The sequence below is a fragment of the Pseudorasbora parva genome, chromosome 21 (genome assembly GCF_024679245.1).
Source record: "Pseudorasbora parva isolate DD20220531a chromosome 21, ASM2467924v1, whole genome shotgun sequence".
Lineage (NCBI taxonomy): Eukaryota > Metazoa > Chordata > Actinopteri > Cypriniformes > Gobionidae > Pseudorasbora > Pseudorasbora parva.
In genome coordinates this window covers 7607947-7633901 of record NC_090192.1, presented here as the reverse complement: position 1 = coordinate 7633901, position 25955 = coordinate 7607947, and the positions used below count along the sequence as shown (strand labels likewise).

The window sequence follows — 25955 nt, the reverse complement described above, 5'->3', positions numbered from 1 at the left end:
AAGACCGCAGTCTCTCTCTCTCTCTCTCTCTCTCTCTCTCTCTCTCTCTCTCTCTCTCTCTCTCTCTCTCTCTCTCTCTCTCTCACTCTCACTCTCACTCTCACTCTCACTCTCTCTCACACACACACTCACACACACACACACTCACTCTCTCTCTCTCTCTCTCTCTATAATGGTTTAAATGAACAAACTTTGAGTGCTGATCGAGAGTTTTGTGCAAACAATTTAAGGTCGCGAAACTCGCGACTCTTGTCCCAAATATAGCAGGCTTCATTCAGTGATTGAAACAAATAGTATTAATAATAATTGAAGTTTAACAGCATAATGAGCGCTCCGAGCGAGCTCTGCTGTGGTAAACATGGAGCTTTTCCTTGACATGGTAAATAATCACACCAGCGAAAGCAGTGCACTTATCATTTATTCATGCAACATCTCTTCAGTCAGTACAGTAGCCTACCGTTACATTTTAGTAATGTTTCTATTTAACGTTAAATAAACTGAGGCATGGTATGCTAACTGTATCTTACATAGCTTGCATATAAATTTATCTCGCGGCTCAACAATTTTACCTCCTACCGACCAAAATCCAACTTACTTCCAGACATGGCCTTTTAGATTATGGAGTGAAAATCTCTTTCTCTGCTGCGGTCGAGTTGGGCTCTTCACTTTCTGCCATCTTCCCTGCAAGACGCGTCAACTTTCAACAGTGACAAGTGCGACTCCTCCTGTGACCTGTCCCTGAACCTCAGGCGCGTGCTCATTCGCAAAGCAGACAGACACGCCGCAGCGGGGAAAATTTGTTTTGTAAAAACTATTCGAATATATATTCAAATTTAGAATATTCGTTGACAGCCCTAATGGAAACGTTATTCCCTGCACTGTAAACATGTTTGGTTCTTTTTTGTTGGTTTAACTTAAAAAAGTAAGTTACCTGGTTGCCTTAAAATTTGGAGTTTATTGAAATTAAAAATTTGAGTTGATACAATGAAGGAAATTTGTTTAATAAATAGAAAATCAAAATATTATTGTATCTGAACCACATAAAAAATTTGATAAATCATGAAAATTTGGCATGTTTCACTGCGTCATCAGAAATAAAACACACACAATTACCCAATATGCTTACAATATTACAATCTTTTAATAATCTTTTAATAAAGGTTGTCGAAGCTCAAAAAATGTTCATTGTATTAACTCAAAATTTTAATTTCAATGAACTCAAAATTTTAAGGCAACCAGGTAACTTTTTTTCTAAATAATTTTTTACAGTGTGGTGTTTGTGTCCTCTCTCAGCAGGATAATGTGCCCTGCCACAAATTAATGAATGAATGAGGCATTTATATAGCGCTTTCATATGTACAACTGTACACCCACAGTGCTTAACACTCATGACAGGGGTCTCTCAACCACCACCAGGGTGAAGCATTTACTAAATGATTAACATTAACTTCACGTCATTTCTGTTAGTAGCATGAAACAAATCTGTTATTTATATGATTAAACAACAGAGAGCGATCAAAGAACACTCTTTATAATGATCGGATTGGTCAATCACACGTATATCTGCAGGGCACACTTGTCCAAACTGTAGTTATGATGAATGACGCGGTTATGCTCAACAGAAGCTCTTTCTGTATTCATGTCGGTGTCGTGTTTGTTGTTAGCTGTGGTGAAAGCATTTTGTGAGAGAAATAATGTTGCAAAGTTCACTCGTGTTAATTCAGAGCTCTCAAATACAAACAAAATAAACTTGTGCTCTCAACAACTCGGTACAATAACAGTTCCTTAGCAATCTTTTCCTAGTTCTCTGTCTCGGGACTGGCAGTGCTGCAGCTGCTGCTTGTGCCTCACTAAACCACGCCCCCTCTGCCACTCTCATTTAAAATGCAAAGATGTAAGCCAATCACAACAGTGGGTGTTTTCTCTGACGTCTCACAATAGACACGCCCCTTGAAACAGAGCATTCAAGCCAGAGGGCTAATATCAGTATAGAAAAAATGCCTTTTTTTTTCTTAATTATGACATTTTTTTATGTAAAAACCATACTGACAATATAACTCAGGAAACATTATAAAATAGTACAAAAGTACATGCCATGGGACATTTTATGTCTCATGGGAGAGTTTATGTCAACCTTTATAAAAGTACAGATACTTACCGGTAATGAACTTAAAAACATCAATAATATGGATATTTAGACTCCAGAGAATATGTTTGCACTGGTTTGGTTCCGAATGGGCGTAAAATCTAGATGTAGTTGAAAAATGCTCATTCCGTGTGCTCACAACAGAAGACAAACACGTAGAGCAGGGGTCCCCAATCTCGGTCCTGGAGGGCCACTGTCCTGCACAGTTTAGCGCCAACCCCAATCAAACACACCTGAAACAGCTAATCAATGCATTTATAGGCATTGATTAGCCATTTCAGGTGTGTTTGATTGGGGTTGGAGCTAAACTGTGCAGGACAGTGGCCCTCCAGGACCGAGATTGGGGACCCCTGACGTAGAGCACAAATGTCCGAATCCTAACACAAAACCGAAACCACACTAGAAGAGCATGCAGCTCGAGTATGCTCAAAGCTGTGCGCTCACACAAGACAACACAAACAATACAGGAGTGTCAGGGCTCTGTCTCAAAACCAAGAGAAAGCTAGACCGAAGTGACACAACCCTGACATATAGTTTATAGAATTGCACTTCGTAATGATGAAAATGTAATTTTATGCAAATAACATGCATCAACGACTCAAAAGTTTCTGAAAATATTTGCTGAGGCAGGTGTATAAAACAGCAAATAATCTTCTCTGTTCATAATCGCACACCTGCAAAACATACGCTAGTGCTGCCATTGGATTTCTTAATACATCATCTATTGAGCATCATTTAACGGAACATTATTTGTGAAACCAGCTGATTCGTGGTAAAATTACAGTCACTGCATATTCAACTGGGATTGGAGAAAGTATTTTAATACTGACATCATAACAGTAGTTTTATTCATATTAGCAGTTAAAGTGGCAGCTAATAGCTGCTGTGATCTTTTCAAATACCAGAAAAAGAGTAGTATTTGGTATTATTCAGTGTTGGCTTATTTTTTGAATTGAAGAAACAGGTTGAATTTTCACTTTCATTGTTACTTTGGAGAAGCTTGGTGGGCTTTAGAAAGCTTACTCTCACCACCACTTCAGTTACTTCATGCTACATCTTTCTCTGAACTGTCTATGTCATTGACATTTTCTTTAAGCATTTATCTCTTAATTTTATATGAAACACTTCAGATGATAGTCTCTGTAATGCACATGAATGCAGGAAAAATGAAAGGAACATTTCAAGCAACCATTGCATGAAGCTTATATCTCTTCTCTAATACATATCAAAGAGCTTGATTTTTCTGATTCTTTTCCTTTAAACATGGAAAATGATTCAAAGACCTGTCTGTCAAAGGGTTGACTCTGTCATTGACTGCACCATTGCCATCTTAGCCTCCTCTGGGTTTCAGCTTTGACGCTAGTAAATGAGTTTGGGTCCAACCCTTTGGCGAAGGACAGTGCTCGCTCTATCTATGTCTGTAAAATTTATCACAGCCGCTCTTTGAGTGCTTTGTTTCAGGCCTTATCAGAAACAAAAGGACTTTTCCTGAGTGTCAATGAGGTGCTTTCATGCACAAGTGCTGCACAGATAAGAAGCTGATAGGGAGTGGGGAGTTAGTTTGATCCCATTTTTAAGACGTGTCTAAATGGAGAAACTTGAGTAGCCACAGAGGGGAAGAGACACTTTATTGATGGTCCATTTGTCATGGCATTCCATATTACTTTCTTCCTTGAAGCAGGACAGTTTTTGAACAAAATCTGAGTTGCTCTTTTCCATAATATAAATATAACGAAAGTCAATAGGGACTCAATAGGGAGTCAATGTTATGTAAATAGAAATAATAGTGGTGTCCAATTTGTGGTCAAACATGGATTCTTTTTTTGTTTTTCTTTTCTCTGTGATTTTATCTGGCCAACAAATATGAGCTATCATAGGTTAACCATGCCATAATATAATTATTAAAATGTATGGCTTCTTCCTATAATATTGAGCAAAACCCAACACAGCAGTGAGAGCTACAGTATTAGCCTATTATCCGTTCACACTTAGGCTTAATAACTGTATCATCTGTATTAAAGGGGTCATAAATGGAGAAATCAACTTTCCTTTGAGCTTTTGATATATAAAATGTAATGGTAATATAAGAATATCTTGTAAGTTTCAGAGCTGAATACTTCTTTGTTAGTCAAAGAAAAGCTTTTATAGACACCAGGCTCAACAAACGATCGATCTCAGAAATGTGCCAGGCTGTGAAGTCATCATGTGGTGAAACACCACCTCAACAGAAGATGACCAACGCCTGATTCTGTAGGCCAGCCCACCGGCTCGTGCCTGACATAACATAGGCCTGCATAGAGCAAAACCGGATCCAACTTCTAAGCAATAAACATACCGCATAAGCTTCATTCGCATTCCAATATTAAGAATGCATGGATAAACTTTAACATTTTTAATGCCTAATGTCTAACAGAACATACCTTAGCACATGGTCAATAGCTGAAGATTCCTTTATTTGTGGTGTTGTTGGTTCATTGCGATTCGGGATCAGACTCGGGTATGAATTGGTGCTCGTAAAGCCCAATGTCCCGGGCTATGTGTTTTCCAGACGTGCTACCAAAATGTATCACTGGCCTGTCGACGGGCTATCTTAAATAGTGAAATAACATTGCTTTCTTGATGTGCGTTGTTCACTCTCTTGACTTGATATTTGAAGGAAAAATACAATTGCAGAAGTTTTGATCATTTTGTCTGCAACTTACTTGCTGTGTGTGTGTGTGTGTGTGTGTGTGTGTGTGTGTGTGTGTGTGTGTGTGTGTGTGTGTGTGTGTGTGTGTGTGTGTGTGATGCACAGTTCACACATATATCCACTGATCGGGTGGGCCAAGTCATACAAAAATTATATTCCAATCAATCGCAGCTGGATGAGAGATAAATAAGCCCTGTGGAACGTATAATTCGCCCTTAAAATCCGAGCGTTGCAGGAGAACCTCAAAATCAGGGTAGAAAATAGCCTAATTATTCATTATGATGTTTTTTAATGTAAAAACCACACCGTCATTAGCTGACAGTATAAACAGTTTTATTTTACATAACTAACTTGGATAAAATTCACATCAGAGTATTATTGATAAATGCAAATTTCACATTACAAGCTGTAGTAAATTATAGTAAATCATATTTTCATTTAATTTTACAAGCGTGTCTACGTCAAAGCCCTGCCCTTTTCATTTTAGGTCGAAAGAAAATTGTGTTTTTTTTTCACTGAGCACATTCTCTGCAGTCCGAACGCAATTCACTGCAAGCTCACTCTCACTCAGGTCAATCATAAACACCATCACGGCTTACAGTACATGTGTTTTTTTTTATTGAACTAAATACATTACAATCGGCTAAAAGTAATACGCAGGTTACTTTTCTGAACAACAGCGCTCTCAAGTCCGTGTGTCTCTCACTGTTTAAGTAAATCACGGCACAGTTCGGCGCACACACACACAAAATACCGGCAGTTCAATGGAGAACGCGCATATCTTAAAGGGGCCGCACTATATTCCTACTCGTGGAATATGGACCTCCTCCAGGTATGGTGTGGTAGCTAAACTAAACATTTCATATTTTGCAGCTGTTTTAGGATTAAAATGTTAAACTACCGATAAAAATAATCAGGCAAACTAATAAACCTTTGTTTAATTTATAATGTGATTTCATGTGATAATTCACTATACTGTCAATGTGAGAGGACAAGAAACATTAATGAATATGTTTTCTTCAGATAAAAAAATATTCTAGCTATAAATTTATGGTATGTTTTGTTGAATGCATTAGGAGGGGAAGAGACAGGGCAAGATAAGGAGTGATGGAGATGAGGAGGGAGCAGGAATTGACAAATAATTTACTGCCCACTGACTTAGTTTTAAAGATATTTCTCATAATGTTTTTGGCTTTCAAATGTCTTAGAATGCTCATATGTAGATCAGAAAATTTATAAAAATTATCGGGGGAGCATGCCCCTGAACCCCCCTAACTATGCTGTATATATTACAACTGAAATGTAGATTTTTTTTCTTATATACAGAGGATATTTGTATTTAGTTATTGCTAATAAAAATTTGATGTTTAACTGAAATAAGATGCTGGCGGTGCTTGACAGGTATCAAACATTAGAAAGGGGTGCGTGCTACAAAATGTTTGGGAACCACTGTCCTATGCAATGTCTGTTTATAATACTTAAGTACATGAATCAAGTACTTCTGTACTTTAACTTAAGTAAAATAAAAAAGGAGTACTTAATACTGGATATTATTATAATAATATAATAATGTGGATAATGGATAATATTTTATTAAAGGATTCTGTACGTTTGCTCAAGTACTTGCTCTGAGTACTTTTTTCACCAGTGTATGATTTTTAGGTGAACTATTTCTTTATCGTTATGATTTAGTATGACTTTTTTTGGTGTCTGTGAGCTGAGTGGGGATAATTGCCATAAGAATGTAAAAAAACAACAACACCGTGCACCTGTCTGCGCCACTGCAGGGAGTCACAAATCTTGCTGGTGTTTTTGTTGATTGTCTCATCACCCCGCTGATGAAGCAGGTGTCTCTGGGGTGTGTGTGTGGTTCGGTGGCTCTGCGTGGTGACGTTTTGAAATTATAAATTAAGGTTATGTTTTCACAGCCATATGGACAGATTATTTCTCTCTGTGTGTGGCAGGAATCCCACAGTCAAGGAAAACCTGATTTTTATTTTTTTTATTTTTTTATAAATAGAATGGAAAACTATAGGAATTTTGGAATGCTTTAAAGGGGGGGGGTGAAATGCTGTTTCATGCATACTGAGCTTTTTACACTGTTAAAGACTTAGACATAGACAAAGTTTCAAAAACTAATGTTGGGCGGTTGATGGAGTATTTCTCTGTCAAAAATACTCCTTCCGGTTTCTCACGTTTCTGAGTTTTTTTTCGAGTATGGGTCCACTTGACGTCGACAGAGCGGAAGGTCCTTGTATGGGCCGTACAGGCTCTTCTCCCGGAAGGGTGCGCACGCATGACTAGAGCGAGAGAGGAAATGCACGCCCATAAACACTGCTCTCAACTGCAGATCCACTCGTCTGAGCAACACTTCTGTGGCGCCGCGCTCCACTTTATTCCTATGGGTGACATCAAGCGACTTCAACGCTTCAACACAGCATTCCGGGAAGGCAGCGCTGCACTTGAACCGATTTGAGCGCAGAAATGACGAGAAGCGTCACATCACGCTTCAGTCGCGTCGCAAAAGTGGATCTCCACGGTCATGCTATCACAGGACTTCACCAAATCAACAGTTACCAAAGAAGTGTGTTTTTGACGGAGCGGTCCCAGCAATAAAGGTTCAGTCCTGCTTTGGAAGCAGGCGGTGAGTAAAACTGCTTCAAATGTCTGTTGTTGGCTATCATCGCGTAACGTTAAGTAAACATCAGTAAACAACACGATCATGTATAACGTTAGTTAATTTATTAATGGAGCATGCGATCTATGGTGTGTGTTTAAATACATTTGTTAAGCTGACCACTATAGGTGTCAGTTTGTTTATTGGTAAACACCCCAAACATAAACCTAGGGGAGGTTCTCACAAAGTGTGCTTGCATTCAAATGCGCTAACGGTTAAGTTACTCCATTGTTGTTCTATGTATAACGTTACACTAGTCTGACGTGCAAAACCATTTTGTTTGCTACTGCTAATGTTTAGTCGCATACAATAGTCCATAAACCGAATCATGTCCTCATAAACTGAGAGTAAACACACAAATGTTGACAGGCCACTAAATATAGTACATCCCACAGAGACGGACGTCCTGATGTTGCTGTTTCTCCTGTTCAGTTTATTTCAGCCTCCGGATATGATTCTGGATCATATCTGTCTGTATTAGCTGAATCTGGGTAGCGTTTTCTTCTCCACGCTTGAGGACGTCACAGCTTTGTGTGCGCTCGTCATTCTTTAGCTCCGCCCACTCGATACGCCTCCAGCCGCTCGTTTTTTTCCAGAAAGACTCGGTACAGCCTATATTTCTTTTATAAATATAATAAAACTAAATACTTTTCGGAGATATGAAGGATGTAATACTACTCTATAGGTACTCAAGATTGACATGAGATTGACTGAAACTGAGTGTTTCACCCCCCCTTTAAGAATCAATGAGGTATCAATGAATATTTGCATCTGGTATTGATATAATATTCCATTGTTCTTTTCTAATTTATGTTTATTTGGAATATTAATTGTTACTTCATAATATCATTCAACAATGTGGTCATAATTTTAACTATTGTAACGTGAAATGTTAATGTGTACTAGTAATAAAATGGTAATAACATAAAAGTGCTGAAAAAGTATTGTTCAATATCTTGAGCACCAAACTTGCCTATTAGAATTGTTTAATTATTTAAATATATTAAAACAGAAATCAGTTATTTTTAATTGTAAAATGTCTTCACATTATTACTGTTACTAAGAAAATAATAAAAATAAGTGCAGTCTTGGTGAGCATAAGAGACTTGATGGCCCTGGAGCACAAAACCAGTTTTAAGTTGCACAGGTATGTGGCAATAGCCAACAATAGTATGGGTCAAAATTATATATTTATTTATTGTATACCAAAAATCATTAGAATATTAAGTGAAGATTATGTTCCATGAAGATATTTTGTAAATTTCCTACCGTAAATATATCAAAAATGTTTTATTAGTAGTAATGTACATTGGTAAGGAGGACCTCATTTGGACAACTTTAAAGGTGATGATCTCAATATTTTTTTTATTTTTTTTTGCATCCCCAGATTCCAGATGTTCATAGTTCAATAGTTGTATCTGTGCCATATATTGTCCTATCCTAACAAACCATACATCAGTGGAAAGTTAATTTATTCAGATAATGTATAAATAAATAAATACAAAATAAAAAAACTTATGGTTTTGTGGTCCAGGGTCACAAATGTTAAAATGCCCCCAAACTTTTTAACAGTGGTAAATATATAAATATATTTTAAAAGAAAGTTTAGTGTGTTTTCCCAGCAGTCTGGGAAAAGAAAGAATCCTAATCTTAAATGTCACAAGCACATATGAGTGTGATTTCCGGGAATCATGTATGTCTTCTTTCTAAAATTGTGTGTGTGTGTGTGTGTGTGTGTGTGTGTGTGTGTGTGTGTGTGTGTGTGTGTGTGTGTGTGTGTGTGTGTGTGTGTGAGAGCGCCTTCGCTCATGGCCGCACTTGAGTGCACACCTGCATGATTTCCTAACAGCAACACCCGTTGTAACTTCCAGCGTTAATGCAGGAAAGTGTGTTTTGACATGGCTGACTTTTGGCTACTATTTTTGACAATGTGTGTGTGTCCTCATCCAGGCCACTGATCTGGACCTGGGACTTAACGGGCAGGTCCGTTACCGACTGGTCAGTCACACGGATCTCTTCAGGATTAGCACTGATGGCAGCATCTTCACAGCTGTGCCTCTGGACCGTGAGGAGAGGGCTCAGTATGATTTGGTTGTGGAGGCTTCGGATGGGGCCAAGGACCCTCGCCGGACCACCATTACACTCTCCATCAAAGTGCTGGACGTGGATGACAACAGCCCAGTCTTCTCCCAGCCTGCCTATCAAGTCACACTGCCAGAAAACAGCCCAGTGGGCATGGTCATACTCAATATCAGTGTAAGTTACACAAAGGCAAACACACACACACATATACACACCATGCATACATATTCAACACATTGTACACGGCCAGATAAAAACATGACTCCTTGAAATTACCCTCGGGAAAACATTTCTTTGGTAATGTTATGTCTTAACTTGACAAGTCAGACATATTTTACATTTGTAAAGGTGTTTTTAGCTGGAAGTTAATTTATTTGGAATATGACCTTTATGAAAAGCATGTTTGTAGCTTGCCTACAACACCAGCTTAGACCATTTTTTATGCTTGTGGAAGTGAGGTTATTGCTAATTAGTGCTAGTTTGCATACACTTGTAAAAGAAAAAAAAAGAAAAACACTTTAGTAGTACTGTTTATCATACTTTGAAATGCAGTACTTATATGGAAATCATTTACTTTAAAAGAATTATATTTAAGTGCTAAATTGTGATGTGATGGGGTTTTTTTTAATTGGAAGCTAATTGCAAAAAATAGTTTCTAGAGAAGTGAAAAAACAGAAGTAATTGAGAAGTAACAAACAGAAGTAATCATTTCACCCTTTTCATGTCATTAATTCAGGTTCATCATTTACTTTTGTTGTTCCAAGTTTCTGGTACTTTTCAGTTCAGCTTTGGAACATGAGTTAGGGGCGTTTTACAAGTAGAAAGACATAAGGATGATAAAATGATGACAGAAACTTTATTTTTAGGTAAACTATCTTCTTTTTTTTAGCAGAAAACTTGCTAGAATGTACTAACAGATGTGAATGCCTTTCTGTTTTGCTCTACATTCAGCAGTTTTCTCCCTCTGATAATTGGCCAGCGTCTCATATGCGTATTACACTAGTAGGAGTTCTCAACCAGATTTGCTTCAAGACCTAGATTTTACTTTGGACATTTAGTAGCACAGAGCCAAAAATGTTTACCGCACTAAAGTAAACAGAAAATTGCCTAAATACAGATATTATGGATTTTTTCCTCTTCCTTTCAATATAGCTAGTAACTTAAGTTCCTGCTCTTGTGCAGTAATCAGCATACATGATAGTTTGTTGTGATCCAGCTATGTTCTCTAAAAATACTTATTTTTTATACAGCATATATAAAAACAAACGTGTGTATGTGTATTTTTTTTTTGTGAAATGTGGGGACATTCCATAGGCATAATAGTTTTTATACCGTATTTTCTATCCCCCTACACTGCCTTTGCCCTTAAATCTACCCATCACAGGAAACATTATTATTATATTAAGGAAACAGTTTTTCTGAGAAATTAAGACCACTTTGAGAACATTGAGAAATCAACATGTTTTGGTTATTTTCAAAGTTATTTCACTGGAAATAATGGGCCAAGCTAGACTGAGTAAACCCAGCCTGATCTGCTGGCGATTTTTGATTTCGCCCGGCAAGTCTGGTAACCTGTACATTAATTTCTACTGCTTGTGTTACACTTTAGTATGAACCAATCACAGATTAGCTTATCCAGCTGGTGCTTTTGCCAGTTTTAACTCGATGGCAGATAGTGAAACTATGGGCCGCTGCCTGTTAATCAGGCCTTGTGTGGTCTAATTGGTTGAAGGACTATCCAGTTACGTACAGAGTCATTCAAATATCAGAGTCAAAAAAACATCTCTTTTATCACACGTCTTGTGCAGTAGATAATAGAGCAGTGATAGCCAGAACCCTTGAAAAACAACCCCACACCATAATCCCTCCCTCCCCCACATGCTACATTTGGCCCAATGCGGTCAGGCAAGTAACGTTTACTGGCAACCAACCAAAACCAGACCCAGACACTACTGGTTCTGATCATTTTGCATTGCACTTGGTGGTGCAGCTGCTCGGCCATGGAAACCCATTTCATAAAGCTCTCTACACAATGTTCTTGAGCTAACCCGAAGGCCACACAAAGTTTGGAGGTCTGTAGCTATTGACTCTGCAAAAAAAAGTTGGCATCTTCTGCTCACTGTGCGCCTAAGCATGTGCTGACCCCGCTCTGTGATTTTACGATGCCTACCACTTTGTGGCTGAGTTAATGTTGTTCCCAATTGCTTCCACTTTGTTATAATACAAGTAACAGTTGACTAGTAGTAGTGAGGAAATTTTACGAGTGCATATGTGCATAGGTGGCAACCAATCACGGTACCACGCTTGAATTCACTGAGCTCCTGAGAGCAACCCATTCTTTCACAAATGTTTGTAGAAGTGTCTGCATGCCTAGGTGCTTGATTTTATACACCTGGGGTCCTGGAAGTAATCGGAACACCTGCATTCAATGATTTGGAGGGGTGTCCCAATACTTTTGCCAATACAGTGTATATGTTTCATGGAATTCAACAGTTGTATGGTCTCTGCAGCCAATAAATCACCACATATCACTTTAAAGGGATCCCATGGTGTTGAGACTTGTATGGCTTAATATAACATAAATGATGTCTCTTACTGAATTATGTAGTAGAAAACCCATAAAAGATCTACGTTATTTAAAAAATCGATTTTATATTTGGACCATGGGCGGCGCCATTTTGTTTGCGTTCTAGGTTGATGACGTAGAGTGGTTGCACTCCTCAATCAGCTGGCATTACCCGTAGCTATTTTTACCACAACGCAACTCGAAAATTGTTTCAGAGTTAAACAAAACCAATGAATTGCTTTGTAATTGTACTTAAAACACACTCAAACATACATGTGCACACAAACTCACCTACACAAGTCACAAACAGATCGGCGGGCGGGCACACACACCTGAGAGACTGCGCTGTCTCAATCGAGATGTTGGGCTGCTCAGTCTCCACGACAGGGGCTGAATCTGAAATCGACCCCCTATACCCTGAAATAGGGCATTATTTGAAGGGACGACCATTTGTAGTGTTGTCCGACATCATAGTGGACATGTTCGAGTGCAGTCATTCAGTCTCACGTTGAGCCGCAATAACGAGTGTACAGCCGATTTACAAACAGCTGTCCGACTTCACGCACCCAAACATACGTGCACACAAACTCTCTCTCTCACACAGACTCACACACACCCCAACAGATCGGCGCGAACACACACACACACCCCAACAGATCGGCGCGAACACACACACACCCCAACAGATCGGCGCGAATTACACGCACACACGCACTGCGTGCGCGCATACATAACCCTCAATCCCTGTGTTGATATCATAGATAGACTGTTGATATGCAGTAGATTAACTGTAATGCCTAATGTATCCAGCAGAGGGAAATATCTAGGTAGGATGATGGGATAGGGTAACGTGAGGAAGAGAGGCAGGATGTTTTGGTGATGATGGATTGGTTTGTGCATGAAAGTTTGAGCACAAGCTCAGTGAATTACCAATCTTTAAACTTTCACTTTTAAGTCACAAATAACATTCGCTACTGTTGTTCACTAATACAACTTGAAGGAGTGAATGAAGACGAGTGCGTGAAGTCGGACAGCTGTTTGTAAATCGGCTGTACACTCGTTATTGCGGTGCAACGTGAGACTGAATGAGTGCACTCGAACATGTCCACTGGTGTCGGACAACACTACAAATGGCCGTCCCTTCAAATAATGCCCTATTTCAGGGTATAGGGGGTCGATTTCAGATTCAGCCCCTGTCGTGGAGACTGAGCAGCCCAACATCTCGATTGAGACAGCGCAGTCTCTCAAGTGTGTGTGCCCGCCCGCCGATCTGTTTGTGACTTGTGTAGGTGAGTTTGTGTGCACATGTTTGTTTGAGTGTGTTTCAAGTACAATTAAAAAGCAATTCATTGGTTTTGTTTAACTCTGAAACAATTTTCGAGTTGCGTTGTGGTAAAAATAGCTACGGGTAATGCCAGCTGATTGAGGAGTGCAACCAATCTACGTCATCAACCTAGAATGCAAACAAAATGGCACCGCCCATGGTCCAAATATAAAATAGATTTTTTTAATAATGTAGATCTTTCATGGGTTTTCTACTACATATTTCAGTAAGAGACATCATTTATGTTATAGTAAGCCATACAAGTCTCAACACCATGGGATCCCTTTAAAAGTGTCACAATACATGCAAGAAGCAATGTGATATTTGGCAATGAGCCTGGGTTGGACTGTATGGTTAGTTGCATTTTAACATTTGCATTTAGCAATGTTTTTTTATGCTGCAACTATGACTCAATCAAAAAAGACCTGCTGCCTATTTTTGCGGTTTGTCCTCATCATTTGATAACCACTGTGTACTACAGTACAAGACCAGACACAATTTTGTCCTCAGAACCTACATGCTGCATCATAGATATATCTAAAGCCCTGGGTTGTTGTTCAGTTTGACGTGATGGTAAATTAGTTCCTGCTGCTCTGTGCCTTGCTGCCGGTTCTAATTTACTCATTGCTTCAGGGTCACTACAGGATTCGTTTCAATCATTAATGTAACCCGGTCATTTGGTTTATTCAGAAAAAGTGTAAGAGTTTAATTAATGCTCAGAGTAGAATTGCTCATCCGTGTTTTGATTCTAATGATTCTTTCACACAGGCACTGGACCCTGATCTGGACGCGAACGTCACGTACCGTATCAGGACCGAGGAGGCCAGAGAGCTGTTTGCAGTGAACCCCCTCACTGGAGAGCTGATGGTGCTTCGCTCGCTTGATTTCGAGAAACTCTCACCTAATGGGACAACACGCACCTTCGTAGTGGAGGCTGTGGATGGCGGAAGTGGCAAAATGCCCCCGGGGTTGGCCTCTGTTACTGTCACTGTATTGGTAAGAGAGTCTCAATTTTCTGACTAATTTATAGGGCTTAACCGGTTAAGCAAAGTGAATGAAATCCTGGGTTTTCTTGCTTCACTTTTCACTCTGCTCAGGATTTAACTGGGGTTAGCAATATATCCTGGGCAGGGCTAGTAATGCAGTTATTCCTACTAGCCATTTTGGTGGGTTGAATTGTATATATAATAGGTAGTCTTTTAAAATAGCATCTGAAATAATAAATGTAAGTGTCATGTAGTGTTGTCAAAAATAAAGATTTTTCATTATATATCGATAATGTCTGAAACACTTCCAATACTCATTTTCCACAGAATAGACATATTGTTCTTTCTGCTCTCTCATCTCTCAGACTGTGAGTTGACACACTAACTTGCCTCCCCTCACTCACTCATTTAACTTGCCCCAGATGAATATAGTTAGTGTTAAAGTCCTTGAATTACACACAGTGCACATCATTTTACTCATTCCTGATTTTGTGCTCACATCCAAAGTACACGCACATAAAGCCGTCATCTATTTCTTTCTATGCTGCTTATTGCTCTAAAACAATCAAATACACATAAATGAATGTCCAAATGCTGTTAGTATTCACCTAAAGGCAGTTATGTTTTCAGCAAATTTAAAGAAAATGCATTTGTAACAGTATAATGGCCGTGTGTCAGGTCTTAAAGTGCCATATTTTGCCATATTATGAAATAATATTAAAAATATCTATATGGGGTTTTCCCCATGGTATTGATGAAAACTGGCCAGTGAAAATGCTGTGGGGCTTGTGGCTTTGGAAAACCAATAGCCACAGTGGCTGGTAAGCAAAAAAGTTGATTCCGGGTATTCATATGCTGACGTTTCATACTGTATATTCTTAAACTTTTATTTCTATATTTGGGGTGTCAGTGTCGATTGAACATCCTCATATTATATATTGCAGACTGTTCTCAATGGTCTTTTCAGACTATAAAGGTGAAGAATGTACAAAGAATGTATTTTTTTTAATGTTCAAATACATTCTCTTAACTACTATGCCCTTCATGGTATTACCTCCTTTAAAAGTGTAAACATTGAGCCCCGCAAGCACCGTCTAAACACTGAGAGAGCGGTCCTCAGATACTGTATCTTTAGATCTCTTTCCAGCTTAACCGATAGTATTAGTTTGGGGTGTGGCTACAGTAGAGGATGGAGCCAGAGTATGTTTAGCCGACAGCTGTAGAAAGCCTCAATATTGTGGTGCTGGGTTGCGGTGGGTGTACTATAAGGCCCTATATTTGTGTGACAGTCCAAAGCATGTGATTGGCTATTGGTTGCAAAGAAATCTGTCCGTAACATTCACAGGACCGGACACCAGTTATTTTGCCAAGAGATTTATTTTATATAACTTTATATCAGACATAGAAGAGAACGACAATTTTCTGGGAGATTATCTTCATTCCAGCTTTCTCTGTCTTCCTGAACACCCAGTTTGGATTTTATAGGTTGCTCAAACAGAGAAATTAATTACATTACCAGATAAACAGGTTGTTTGCGCTATACTTCGGGCTTTCACGCGGCATAATATACCCTAGAACTTATGCATAGAGAAACTTGTTGTTCATTGTTCAAAATATGTCTTATAGAGAACTTGTGACATGTGTCATATGCATTGGTAGAAAAACAACATCATGCCACACAATAATTCCTTACAGAGAATTACAGTCACATGTGCATAATTGGAAAACTTGTCCTGCATATTCCAGTGTTCAAAATGATCTCCTCTCCATGTCTCTTACACTCCTGTGCTCAGACTCATTCTGACTAAATAATAATGATTAAACAAATGATAATGAATATTAGTTAAGAATAATAATACAAATACATAATATTAACTGATTATGAATACTAAAAATACAAAAAATAATATTAAACAGTAACATTTCGATCTACAACGTTTGACACTAAACGTGCAAGAAGCAATGTAACAAAGTGGTGCTAACCCTACTTTCAAATTGCATGCGTGAAATGTTCCTTTACCCTTTGTTAAAAGTGTGGCTTGGAGTGACGACAAACCAGGGTTAAAGGCATTGTGAAAAGCTCTTATCTGTATCCAACAAAGCTCCTTTATGCCTAATGTTTAAGCCTGGCAAGCAAGTAGATTCAGTGACATTTTAATTCAGGGTCCAGTTCTCACTATTAACTAGTTGCTTATTAGCATGCATATAGGATATTGGCTGTTTATTAGTACTTATATAGCACTTATTGATTCCTTGTTCTGCATGACCATATTCTACATCCCTTAATCCTACCCAATACCTAAACTTAACACCTACCTTGCTAACTATTAATGAGTAGTAATTAGAAGTTTCACACTGGTCTTTTTAACAGGGGATATCCCAAAACTGTTGCCATTCTTTTGATTGTTCTCCATAGTCACTGCTAAGCCCTGTGGACACTGACAGCTAGGGATTGGTATTTTGTCTGAAACGGTCATTAGGTCCACAAGAACTCAGTTGTGTAACTAGCTGATTTGTAAGGTCTCAGAAGATTAAGTTCTACACACTGGACGAATGCCAATTAGCTCTCGCTGGAAATGCGGCTGTCGGTTAAGAGGGTAGAAGAGATGGTTGTGTTGGTACAGTATTTTGTTTTGCATTACTTATTTGTTTCCAACAATAGCAGAGTAGTATTTCAAAGTGCTACATTGCCATTCTTTAATCTGCTCACACACAGCATAACAGTAAAGTGACTTGATGCAATAATAATTCTTTCCTATATTATTCTCTCATTTAGCACATTTAGAGAATTTAAGTGTTAATCTTTATGTTTAAATCCATTATATAAATGGTGTTTTGTTTTATTTTATTATTTTTGTTTTATGTTGCATTTAGAGTAAACTGTCAGCCCTTTTTGAAATCCTCATGGTTTTTCGTGCCAGAGGAATTCTGTTCTCAATGCTAAATTGATATAAACTGATACTTTTTCACTTAAAAGACATTACTTCAATAAAGTTAGTTACCTATTGTTATAACCATGTTTAAAATTGACTACATCATGTAGTTTAACTGTAGTTAAACAGTTAAATAGCTTGTAGTTTAACCTTCAGTTTCTAAATGTCTTGCTACTCACATGACTGTTATATTCCTCTTCGTCAAGAGAGCTAGGGCACTTGGCATTGTTAGACATTAACCAGTTGTTTAAAATGATATCTGTTTTTTTATTTTTATGTTATACTTCCATTAGAAAACACCTGCAGTTTGATCAGCTTCAGCGTCAAAGATAAAGAGTTTAAGCAAAAGCATTTTCATGCAAGGAAACACAGCGTATTACATCCTCTACAGTCTCCCAAGAACCCCTAATTGTTTCTGTGTTGAGATCATTTATTAATTTTCCTTCTGTGCACGGTGTGGCTAATTGAAAATTAGTTGCTGTGGAAAGAGAAAAAGCAGAAGTGAGCAGTGGAAACGAGTGTGCTACCTGATGCATGGAGACTCGGGATATCAGAGTGATTATGATGGGATAGAGGCCCCAAGGCACCGTCCTGATGGAGAAAACGGTCCCAGTGCGACTAAGAGCACCATCGTGAACTCACTACACTTTGCAGATTTACTTTAAGGCTTGACAGATTTTATTTTTCATCTGGGGAGAGAGAGAGAGAGAGAGAAGACAACGAAATGTGTAGGATTGGAAAATAAGAGAAGAAAATACCAATTTCACTCCGAAGTACTTTCCTCAAGACCTTTTATTTTGGGGATGTGAGCAATAGCAAAGTTTTATTAGTCGGTACGCAAGACTCAAGGGCATCCTTGAATAAGCGCATTCTCGCAGGAAGGACAAAGGGTGGGGGGATTAACGGGGAGGGAGGTGTAATTTGGATACCTGAACCCGCCTGGCCTCTCCTTGGACTCGGAGACGGCTGCTCTATTGAGTGTATTAGGTCGCGTCGCGTGTCTTGCATCTCCGGAATCACCTGTGTCATCTGCATTCATGGGAGCCAGCTGCACTTTTCCTCTTTGCTGTATTTTTCACATAGATAACTTTGTGGGGAAAAGGCAATGCCCTCTGCAAAGTGAGCACTCACTATTTCAAAGTTCAAAGAGTTCAAAACCATAAACCAAACATTTAACTTAACAGCATTAAACATGTTGATTTAAAGAATAAAACTTGGAGGGAAAATTCCCGTAAGGTATTACAAATGACACAATGGATTATGCATGCCGACTGCCTACATGCTTCCTCTAAAATATTTATGATATTAGCAAACTTTTTTATATAACTGTAGATCTGAAACAATTACACTATATTATAATATAATGCATTTTATATTAACTAGTAAACATAACATTTTAGTATATTACATTAAAATGCTTTAGTAGTGATTTCCAGAAGCTTTAAATAAATACCTAGTGAGATTGTAGATTGCATTTTTGTTATCCAAAATGTATACAGATATCTTCACATTTTTCTCACATTATCAGTTTATTCACTATAGTTTCGAAAATGGTAATAAAATAAGACATGATCTCAGAGTTAAACTGTCAGAACAAATGATTTTGTTCCCAAATTTGTGTGTATATTTGTCACAGTTTACTTTATTTTGCTATCCCCACTTACATAAATTAACTGTAGTGTCCTGCACCCACCAGTAAAATGTATATCTGGTGTCTATATAGTATATACTGAATCTCTTCGGATTCCCAGCTCCATGTTGGTGCTTCTTCTCTTTAGTTTACCCCACTTATTTTCTATAGGGTTCAGGTCAGGGGCCTGGGACGGCCATGGCTGAAGCTTCATTTCGTGCTCAGTGACATATTTTTGTGTTGATTTTGATGTCTGTTTTGGATCATTGTCCTGACAGAAGATCCAACCACGGCCCATTATAAGATTTCTAGCAGAGGCCTTTAGTTTTTGATCTTTTCATCTGTTGGTATTTGCTAGAATCCATGATACCATGATTCTAAACAAGATGTCCAGGACCTCCAGAAAAAAAAGACTTATAAAATTTAAGATCCAGCAATATATATTGAAATATTTTTATACTGAAATATTTTCAAATGTTTAACCTTTATTTAACCCGAAAAGACTCTGAGATTAATAATCTCTTTCACAGGAGTGTCCTGGCCAAAATGGACAGCAACACATCAGTTTCATCACAAACTATAACAACACAGAGACTAAAAAACACTAATAACTGTTACATATCGTTGAATCAGTGTCCATTTGTCAAATAACTGTTTTAAAATTATCCAATGACAGCAAATTCTGTCATTTTAATTTCGATTGCAGAAGATTCCAGTCAGTAGGAGCTGCATACATAAAAGCCTTTTTGCCTAATTCTGACTGAACAAAAGGAACAGAGAATAAAACAATTTTGTGAGCAAAGATGGCCGAATAAATAAGTAGTTACCAGTGCATTTTTCGTCTATTAAGCAATGAAGACCAACCTACTGTCACAATTCACCAGTGTGAGTGCCCGTGATCACCACCAGAGGACTGTCACTCCATCACAAACTACATTACCCATAATCCTCGGACTCATTAGCACTCACTGGTTACACCTGTGTCTCATCACCTCATTACCTCTGCCTATATATACCTTATTCACTCTGTCATTCATTGCGAAGTCTTGTTTAGTGTCACAACTGCATTTCTGAGCGTTTTTCTGGTTTCATGTATCTTGGTCTTTGATTTTTTGCCTTCTCCGTGGATTACCCTTTTGCCTGTTCCTTCTGTTTTGTTTGCCTTTTTGGACGGATTTCCTGTTATGACCTTTTGCCTGTTCTATTGACTACGACTTTGGATTACCCTTCAATAATACTGCGTTTGGATCTTTAACCAACCTTCTGTCTCAGAGCAGTTCGTTACACCTACTCTGTTATACAGTATACAGTGATGAGTTTAGGATCTACAATCAGTTATACATCTCAAGGCACCATGATAAACGGCATCTAAAGAGGAGAGAAGTTTCTTTCGTACATTGACAAAAACAAAACTTGTTCCTAAATTAAAACTCAAGCTTAATTTTCAATTTGTTCTTCAGTTGAGTAATGTGAAAGCTAAAAGCTAAGGCATTGTCTACAATAATGCCCAGATAGTTTACAGTATAAACAACTTGTTGTCCAGAAGAAGCACTACATTACATGACAGAGTCATCTGCCTAGAAATTAAAGTTAGCCCAGCACTGATCCCTGGGGAACACCTTTGGCAATTACTAATGAACCAGGCAGTTTACCATCAGCTTGTACACACTGTGTTCTTTCACTTAAACCAGGGAATAACATCACTTGATAAACCAACACTCTTAAATCAATGCAGCAGTATTTTATGATCCACTATGTCAAAAGTCTTTGATAAATCAATAAACAGAGAAGCACAGAAGTCACCATTATCAATCGAGCCCATAATATCATTTAGATCTTTCAGTACAGCTGTAGTCGTAGTGTGCTTTTTACAAAACCCAAATTGATTAATAGACTCTTTGTTCACGCTTTGTTCGCGTTCAGAAAACATGTCAGCTGTTCACTGATAAGGCTTTGTAATGTCATAGACAAAACACAGCGCTTTGAAATTGGGCTGCAATTATATAATATAGTAGAATCTCCCCCTTTTAAAAAAGGGAACAACAAACGCGGATTTCCAGAAGAACACCGGTATTTATTGAAAGATTAAAAATATAAGTCAGAGGGGATGAAATAAAGTCTGCTGCTAATTTCAAATAGACAGATTCCACGCCATCAGGGCCAGGTGATGTGTTTGTGTCAAGCTATTTGAGTGCTTTATAAACATCAGAACTATTCATTTGTTTACATCTAAAATCCTTCTTTTTTTAAATATCAGTGACTAGTGTTGTATAGTTATGGGAGTGAACAGTTGCTATACATATTTTTTGCAGTGACTGTCATTTCTAGAACTACGACTTATCTGATGGTGTATATCTGTTTAGAATTATGGTTAATTATTTATTTATTTACTAAAACAAGCATACGCATATTGCCACGTTTACAAACTCCTCAGGGCATGGTTTATGTTATAGTTAAAATGTATTCCTATAAGGATAAAATTAATATATTTGAACTCCTTAATCCTAGAGTTGCACTATGTTTGCACCCCTTTTGCAGCTTTGCCTCTTTATTCTCTCTAGTAACCTTTTTATCTGCCTTTTGCAGTCTCTCAGCGGCTATAATTATGTCTCACCCAACTTTTCTCTCAAAAAGTCCCTGGGCACATAGCACTGTGACACATCCTTAATGCACTGCATGATCTACTATTGAACAAATGCCATTTTTGCTTAGTGTTTTAGTGTTCGGGGCTGGCTAATGGGGCCTGAGCTTGTGCACAGTCTGACAATTGCAAAAGAGCAAAGGCAGGGGAAAGGGATCAGGAATTGAGGCACTAATCTGTGTTTGATGTTCTGTGTCTGGACAGGACATGAACGACTTCCCACCAGTGTTCAGTCAAATGCTGTACCGGGGAATGGTGGCACCCAACGCAATCAAGGGGACCCTAGTGACCACAGTGCATGCCGAGGATCTGGACCCACCGGTGAGTTGGCATGATTGTGTGTGTTTCTTCATCACTAAGGTATTTCATTGTGCAATTGTTTCATAACCACATCATGCACAGATGCTTAGTAGCTATGAGAACACATGGAACTTCATCCCGATAGTCAAATGTAATGCTTCACGAGACAACAGTCGCCTTGATCTTTTTATTTTTTTATTTTTTTTAAATTGTGACTGAAGATATATCGAGTGTAGCATCAAGTCTCTTATGATTAAGCTTGAGTGTCATTGACAGGCTTTATTGGTCGTTGCATGATGTGATTGTTAATAGGTCTGACTGCGGTGTGCAATGAGCGAATGTGTGCAATGTGGCATGACTTCAAAAGGCTAAGCACAATAAAACAAAGATAAGAGGAAAAGAATCCTCAGCAAAAGGCTCAAAGCTGTGTGTGTGGGTTTAACTGAAGAGGCAACTACACCAGTTCAACCGGTGAGTAACAGCCTGGCACGTCTCTAGCATGAAGCCCGAGACTCTAACCTCCTCAGTCGCAAAAGGCATGACCTTAAAGGCAGGGTAGGCAATTTGCTCCTCACTTCAAAAGTCTCTTCATGTCCTGATAGCAATCCCTGAGTTAAGAGGTCTATATGTATTTATATACAGTGCATCTGGAAAGTATTCACAGCGCTTCACTTTTTCCACATTAAGTTACAGACTTATTCCACAATGTATTCAATTCATTATTTTCCTCAAAATTTTACAAACAATACCCGATAAAGACAGTATGAAAGAAGTTTGTTTTGAAATTGTTGAAAATTATTTTAAAAAAAATACATATACACAAGGATTTGTATCCTTTGCTCAATACTCTAAGCTGAATGTCAGAATGGGAAAGAAAGGTGATTTTAGCAATTTTGAGCGTGGGATGGTTGTTGGTGCCATATCCCCATCCTCTGATGGCTCCTTCCAGCAGGATATGCACCATGTCCCAAAGCTCCAATCATTTCAAATTGGTTTCTTGAACATGACAATAAGTTCACTGTACTAAAATGGCCCCCACAGTCACCAGATCTCAACCCAATAGAGCATCTTTGGGATGTGGTGGAACGGGAGCTTCATGCCCTGGATGTGCATCCCACAAATCTCCATCAACTGCAAGATGCTATCCTATCAATATGAGCCAACTTTTCTAAAGAAACCCTTTCAGAACCTTGTTGAATCAATACAACATTGAATTAAGGCAGTTCTGAAGGCGAAAGAGGGTCAAACACAGTATTAGTATGGTGTTCCTAATAATCCTTTAGGTAAGTCTATATAATATCTTTGGAAGATGTAGGATCATAAAATGCTCAGCCAGCAGCCACCTTTTACAGTTTCATTTAAACCTAAACATTGAGCTTGTGCTGCATTCACACCATAACTACTTTAATTTAGAAGAGATGGAAACCTGTGATGTTTTACTTAGAGTGGTTTGTCATTTAAATGCATACATACAAGTAAAACTCTAAGTAAACAGGTTAACAATATATATATATATATATATATTTGTAATGTTATGTATAACATTGTCTCTCAAATCCCACATATCAACCACACAAACAACTTTTCTTTTACTTGTTGTCGATTTAGCTTTACTCTTCCCCTCTTACTTGCTCTTTCATCCATTCTGTTTTCTTACTTTTTCAAGCCAAATGCGTATTCTTGTGGAGGTCTGCAGATGAAATGGTTCTCTATGCCCTCACCTTGTCAGAAAACTCAACCTTAAAAAGATCAATTGTGCTTTTCTCTTCAGCCCATAACTCAGCGCACATGCCAAGACTGGTCAGGGGCAAAGCAGGCCAACAGCCCCAGCTGTGGCTGGAAATTGAATTTAACCTGACATTCATGGTTGCATGTCATCAGTTGTTGTATAAAACACTGTTTGGGATTTTTAGTTCACTACATCCCTAGACAAATAAGCAATTGTTACATTGTACATTGCTGTTAAATAGTAAGTTAATGGAAAGATTTCTGTTTTCATTGGTGAACTCTAAAGTACTGTTGCTTTCTAAGCTTCAATCTGCTCATTATTACATAAGTTGTGCTTCAAGCTGCAAACAAAAATCGGTTAAATTGAAGCTAATAAATTAATAAATTTATCTAATTTTATTTTATGAATAAAAACATTTATTGATATAAAATAACATCTGACAAAAAAACACAATATGGATATTAATTCAATTAACATTAACAAACTGGAACAACTAGCCACACTTGATCAAATTAAAAAAACTGAAACTTAACATTTTGTTTTTTAAATTAAAAAAAAAAATAACACAAGAACAGAGCAAGAACACCATAAAAATACTGATCTAGTTCATTTAAAATAATTATGGTTCCTCCCCCACATCTCCCTCTCTCATTTCCGTCAATAGGGGGGAGGGGGAGATGTGAGGGAGGACGTTTCAGCCGGGACTTTTTACTGCACCGAGTCGAAGTACCAATGCAACTGTGAGGGGACAGAGCAAAACATACATATGTATATTTCTGCTCATTTAGACGTTGGGCATCAACCACACCCAAACTTTTCATATAGGCTACTTTCTTTGTTTAACAGTTCTATCTAATAATGTATTAGACCGGACTGTTCTAGCACATATAGAACAGATCGTTAACTAATGAAGACGGACAATGTTAGAGCTGTGTGCTCAGGCTCTGGCATTCTTTTGCCGTCAAAATAAAAGTCGCAACAAGAAGTGCTGCAATATGTTACTTCAGAGATCCTACTGGCGGTGAGAATGCAACCAGGAAAATAGCCCAAGGGGAACAATTAGTTCTCATGGAACCACCCTAGTGGCTAGTTCCTAGAATTATGTTCCTAGAACTGCCCGCTGCGAAAGCCGCTCTTTTAAGAGAAAAGATCTGGTTGGGAGTTTAAAACCTTGACATCTGGCAACCGCAAACTTGAACGCTCGTAGAGTCTTGTTAACAACAGACTGTAATATTTTGTCTCCTTTCTTTCAACAAAAAAAAAGAGATATTTACGGCAAAGGTTTTATTTTTAAACTACATTTTAGTCTCATCTTTTTTTCGCCAATGATAATATATGTTGATATAGTCACAATTATTGTTTATTGATAGTGTCATCATCGTCATTTTTTCATCATAGATTTTGTTAATGAAATTAGTATGAAATATTATAAAATAATAAAATATTAATGAAGTTACTTGAGAGAATCTGCATTGCTCTATGCCTCTGCTTGCTCAACAGCAGCATGTGAAATGGAGCTCTGAATTAATGCTATAAAATGTGACATTAAAACATGTTGCATTTTGTCACCCTGAGCTGCTGTCACATGACTGAAAAACGAAGTTAGGTTAGTAGCATCACTGCGTGTGGTTAGCTACTTAACACTGGGACTACATGAGTGATTTGAACAAATAATTATTTGAGCCTACATCTGTTGTAGCGCTAAACCTAAATTGAATTTCTGACTCCGACGTCAACTTGAGTGATACACAGGGGCTTTATTAGTGAGCGTTCTGATAAATGGCACAGTACGAAATGTCAGCCCATTGAATTCGAAGGAGTGAGGTAAATTTGTGTAAGCGACACTGTTTATCTGTCTTTGAAACTGAGGGATACTTATCATCTTCACTGTATCTGATCATGCGGAAAGTGGTTATCATTCATAGGAGCCAGAGCATTTTGTTGCAAATGGTGGTTGTTGAATGCCAGACATTATTTTTAAGCATGAGTCAGAGTCTAGACGCTACAACCTCCCAGTTCCCACCATAAATGACATTTCAATGGGTCAATTTCGGCAGGAAAGCACTACTGAGGAGTGCTCGGTTTTGAATCGCTTTACACTTGTAATGCGTTTCCGACATATTTTGAATATTCTTTTCTTCTTGAAAGCTGTCATTTGAGATTTAAAGCAACTTAATGAAAGCTTTTCAGTCTGCAATTTCATGACTTCATTCACAGATTGTCACCTTGTCTTACTCTCAGTAACAAACAGC

The 25955-nt window shown here is 38.2% G+C and overlaps 1 protein-coding gene across 4 annotated transcripts in view; it reads left to right on the top strand.

Moving 5' to 3' along the window:
- pcdh15b (protocadherin-related 15b) overlaps positions 1–25955 on the top strand; it is a 321029-nt gene that overhangs the window by 207163 nt on the left and 87911 nt on the right. For all 4 annotated transcript variants that reach the window (XM_067430706.1, XM_067430704.1, XM_067430705.1 and 1 more), the window contains 3 exons: positions 9463–9768; positions 14253–14480; positions 21879–21995. In XM_067430706.1, the coding sequence (XP_067286807.1) occupies positions 9463–9768; positions 14253–14480; positions 21879–21995 (651 nt within the window). The remainder of the gene's footprint in view (positions 1–9462; positions 9769–14252; positions 14481–21878; positions 21996–25955) is intronic.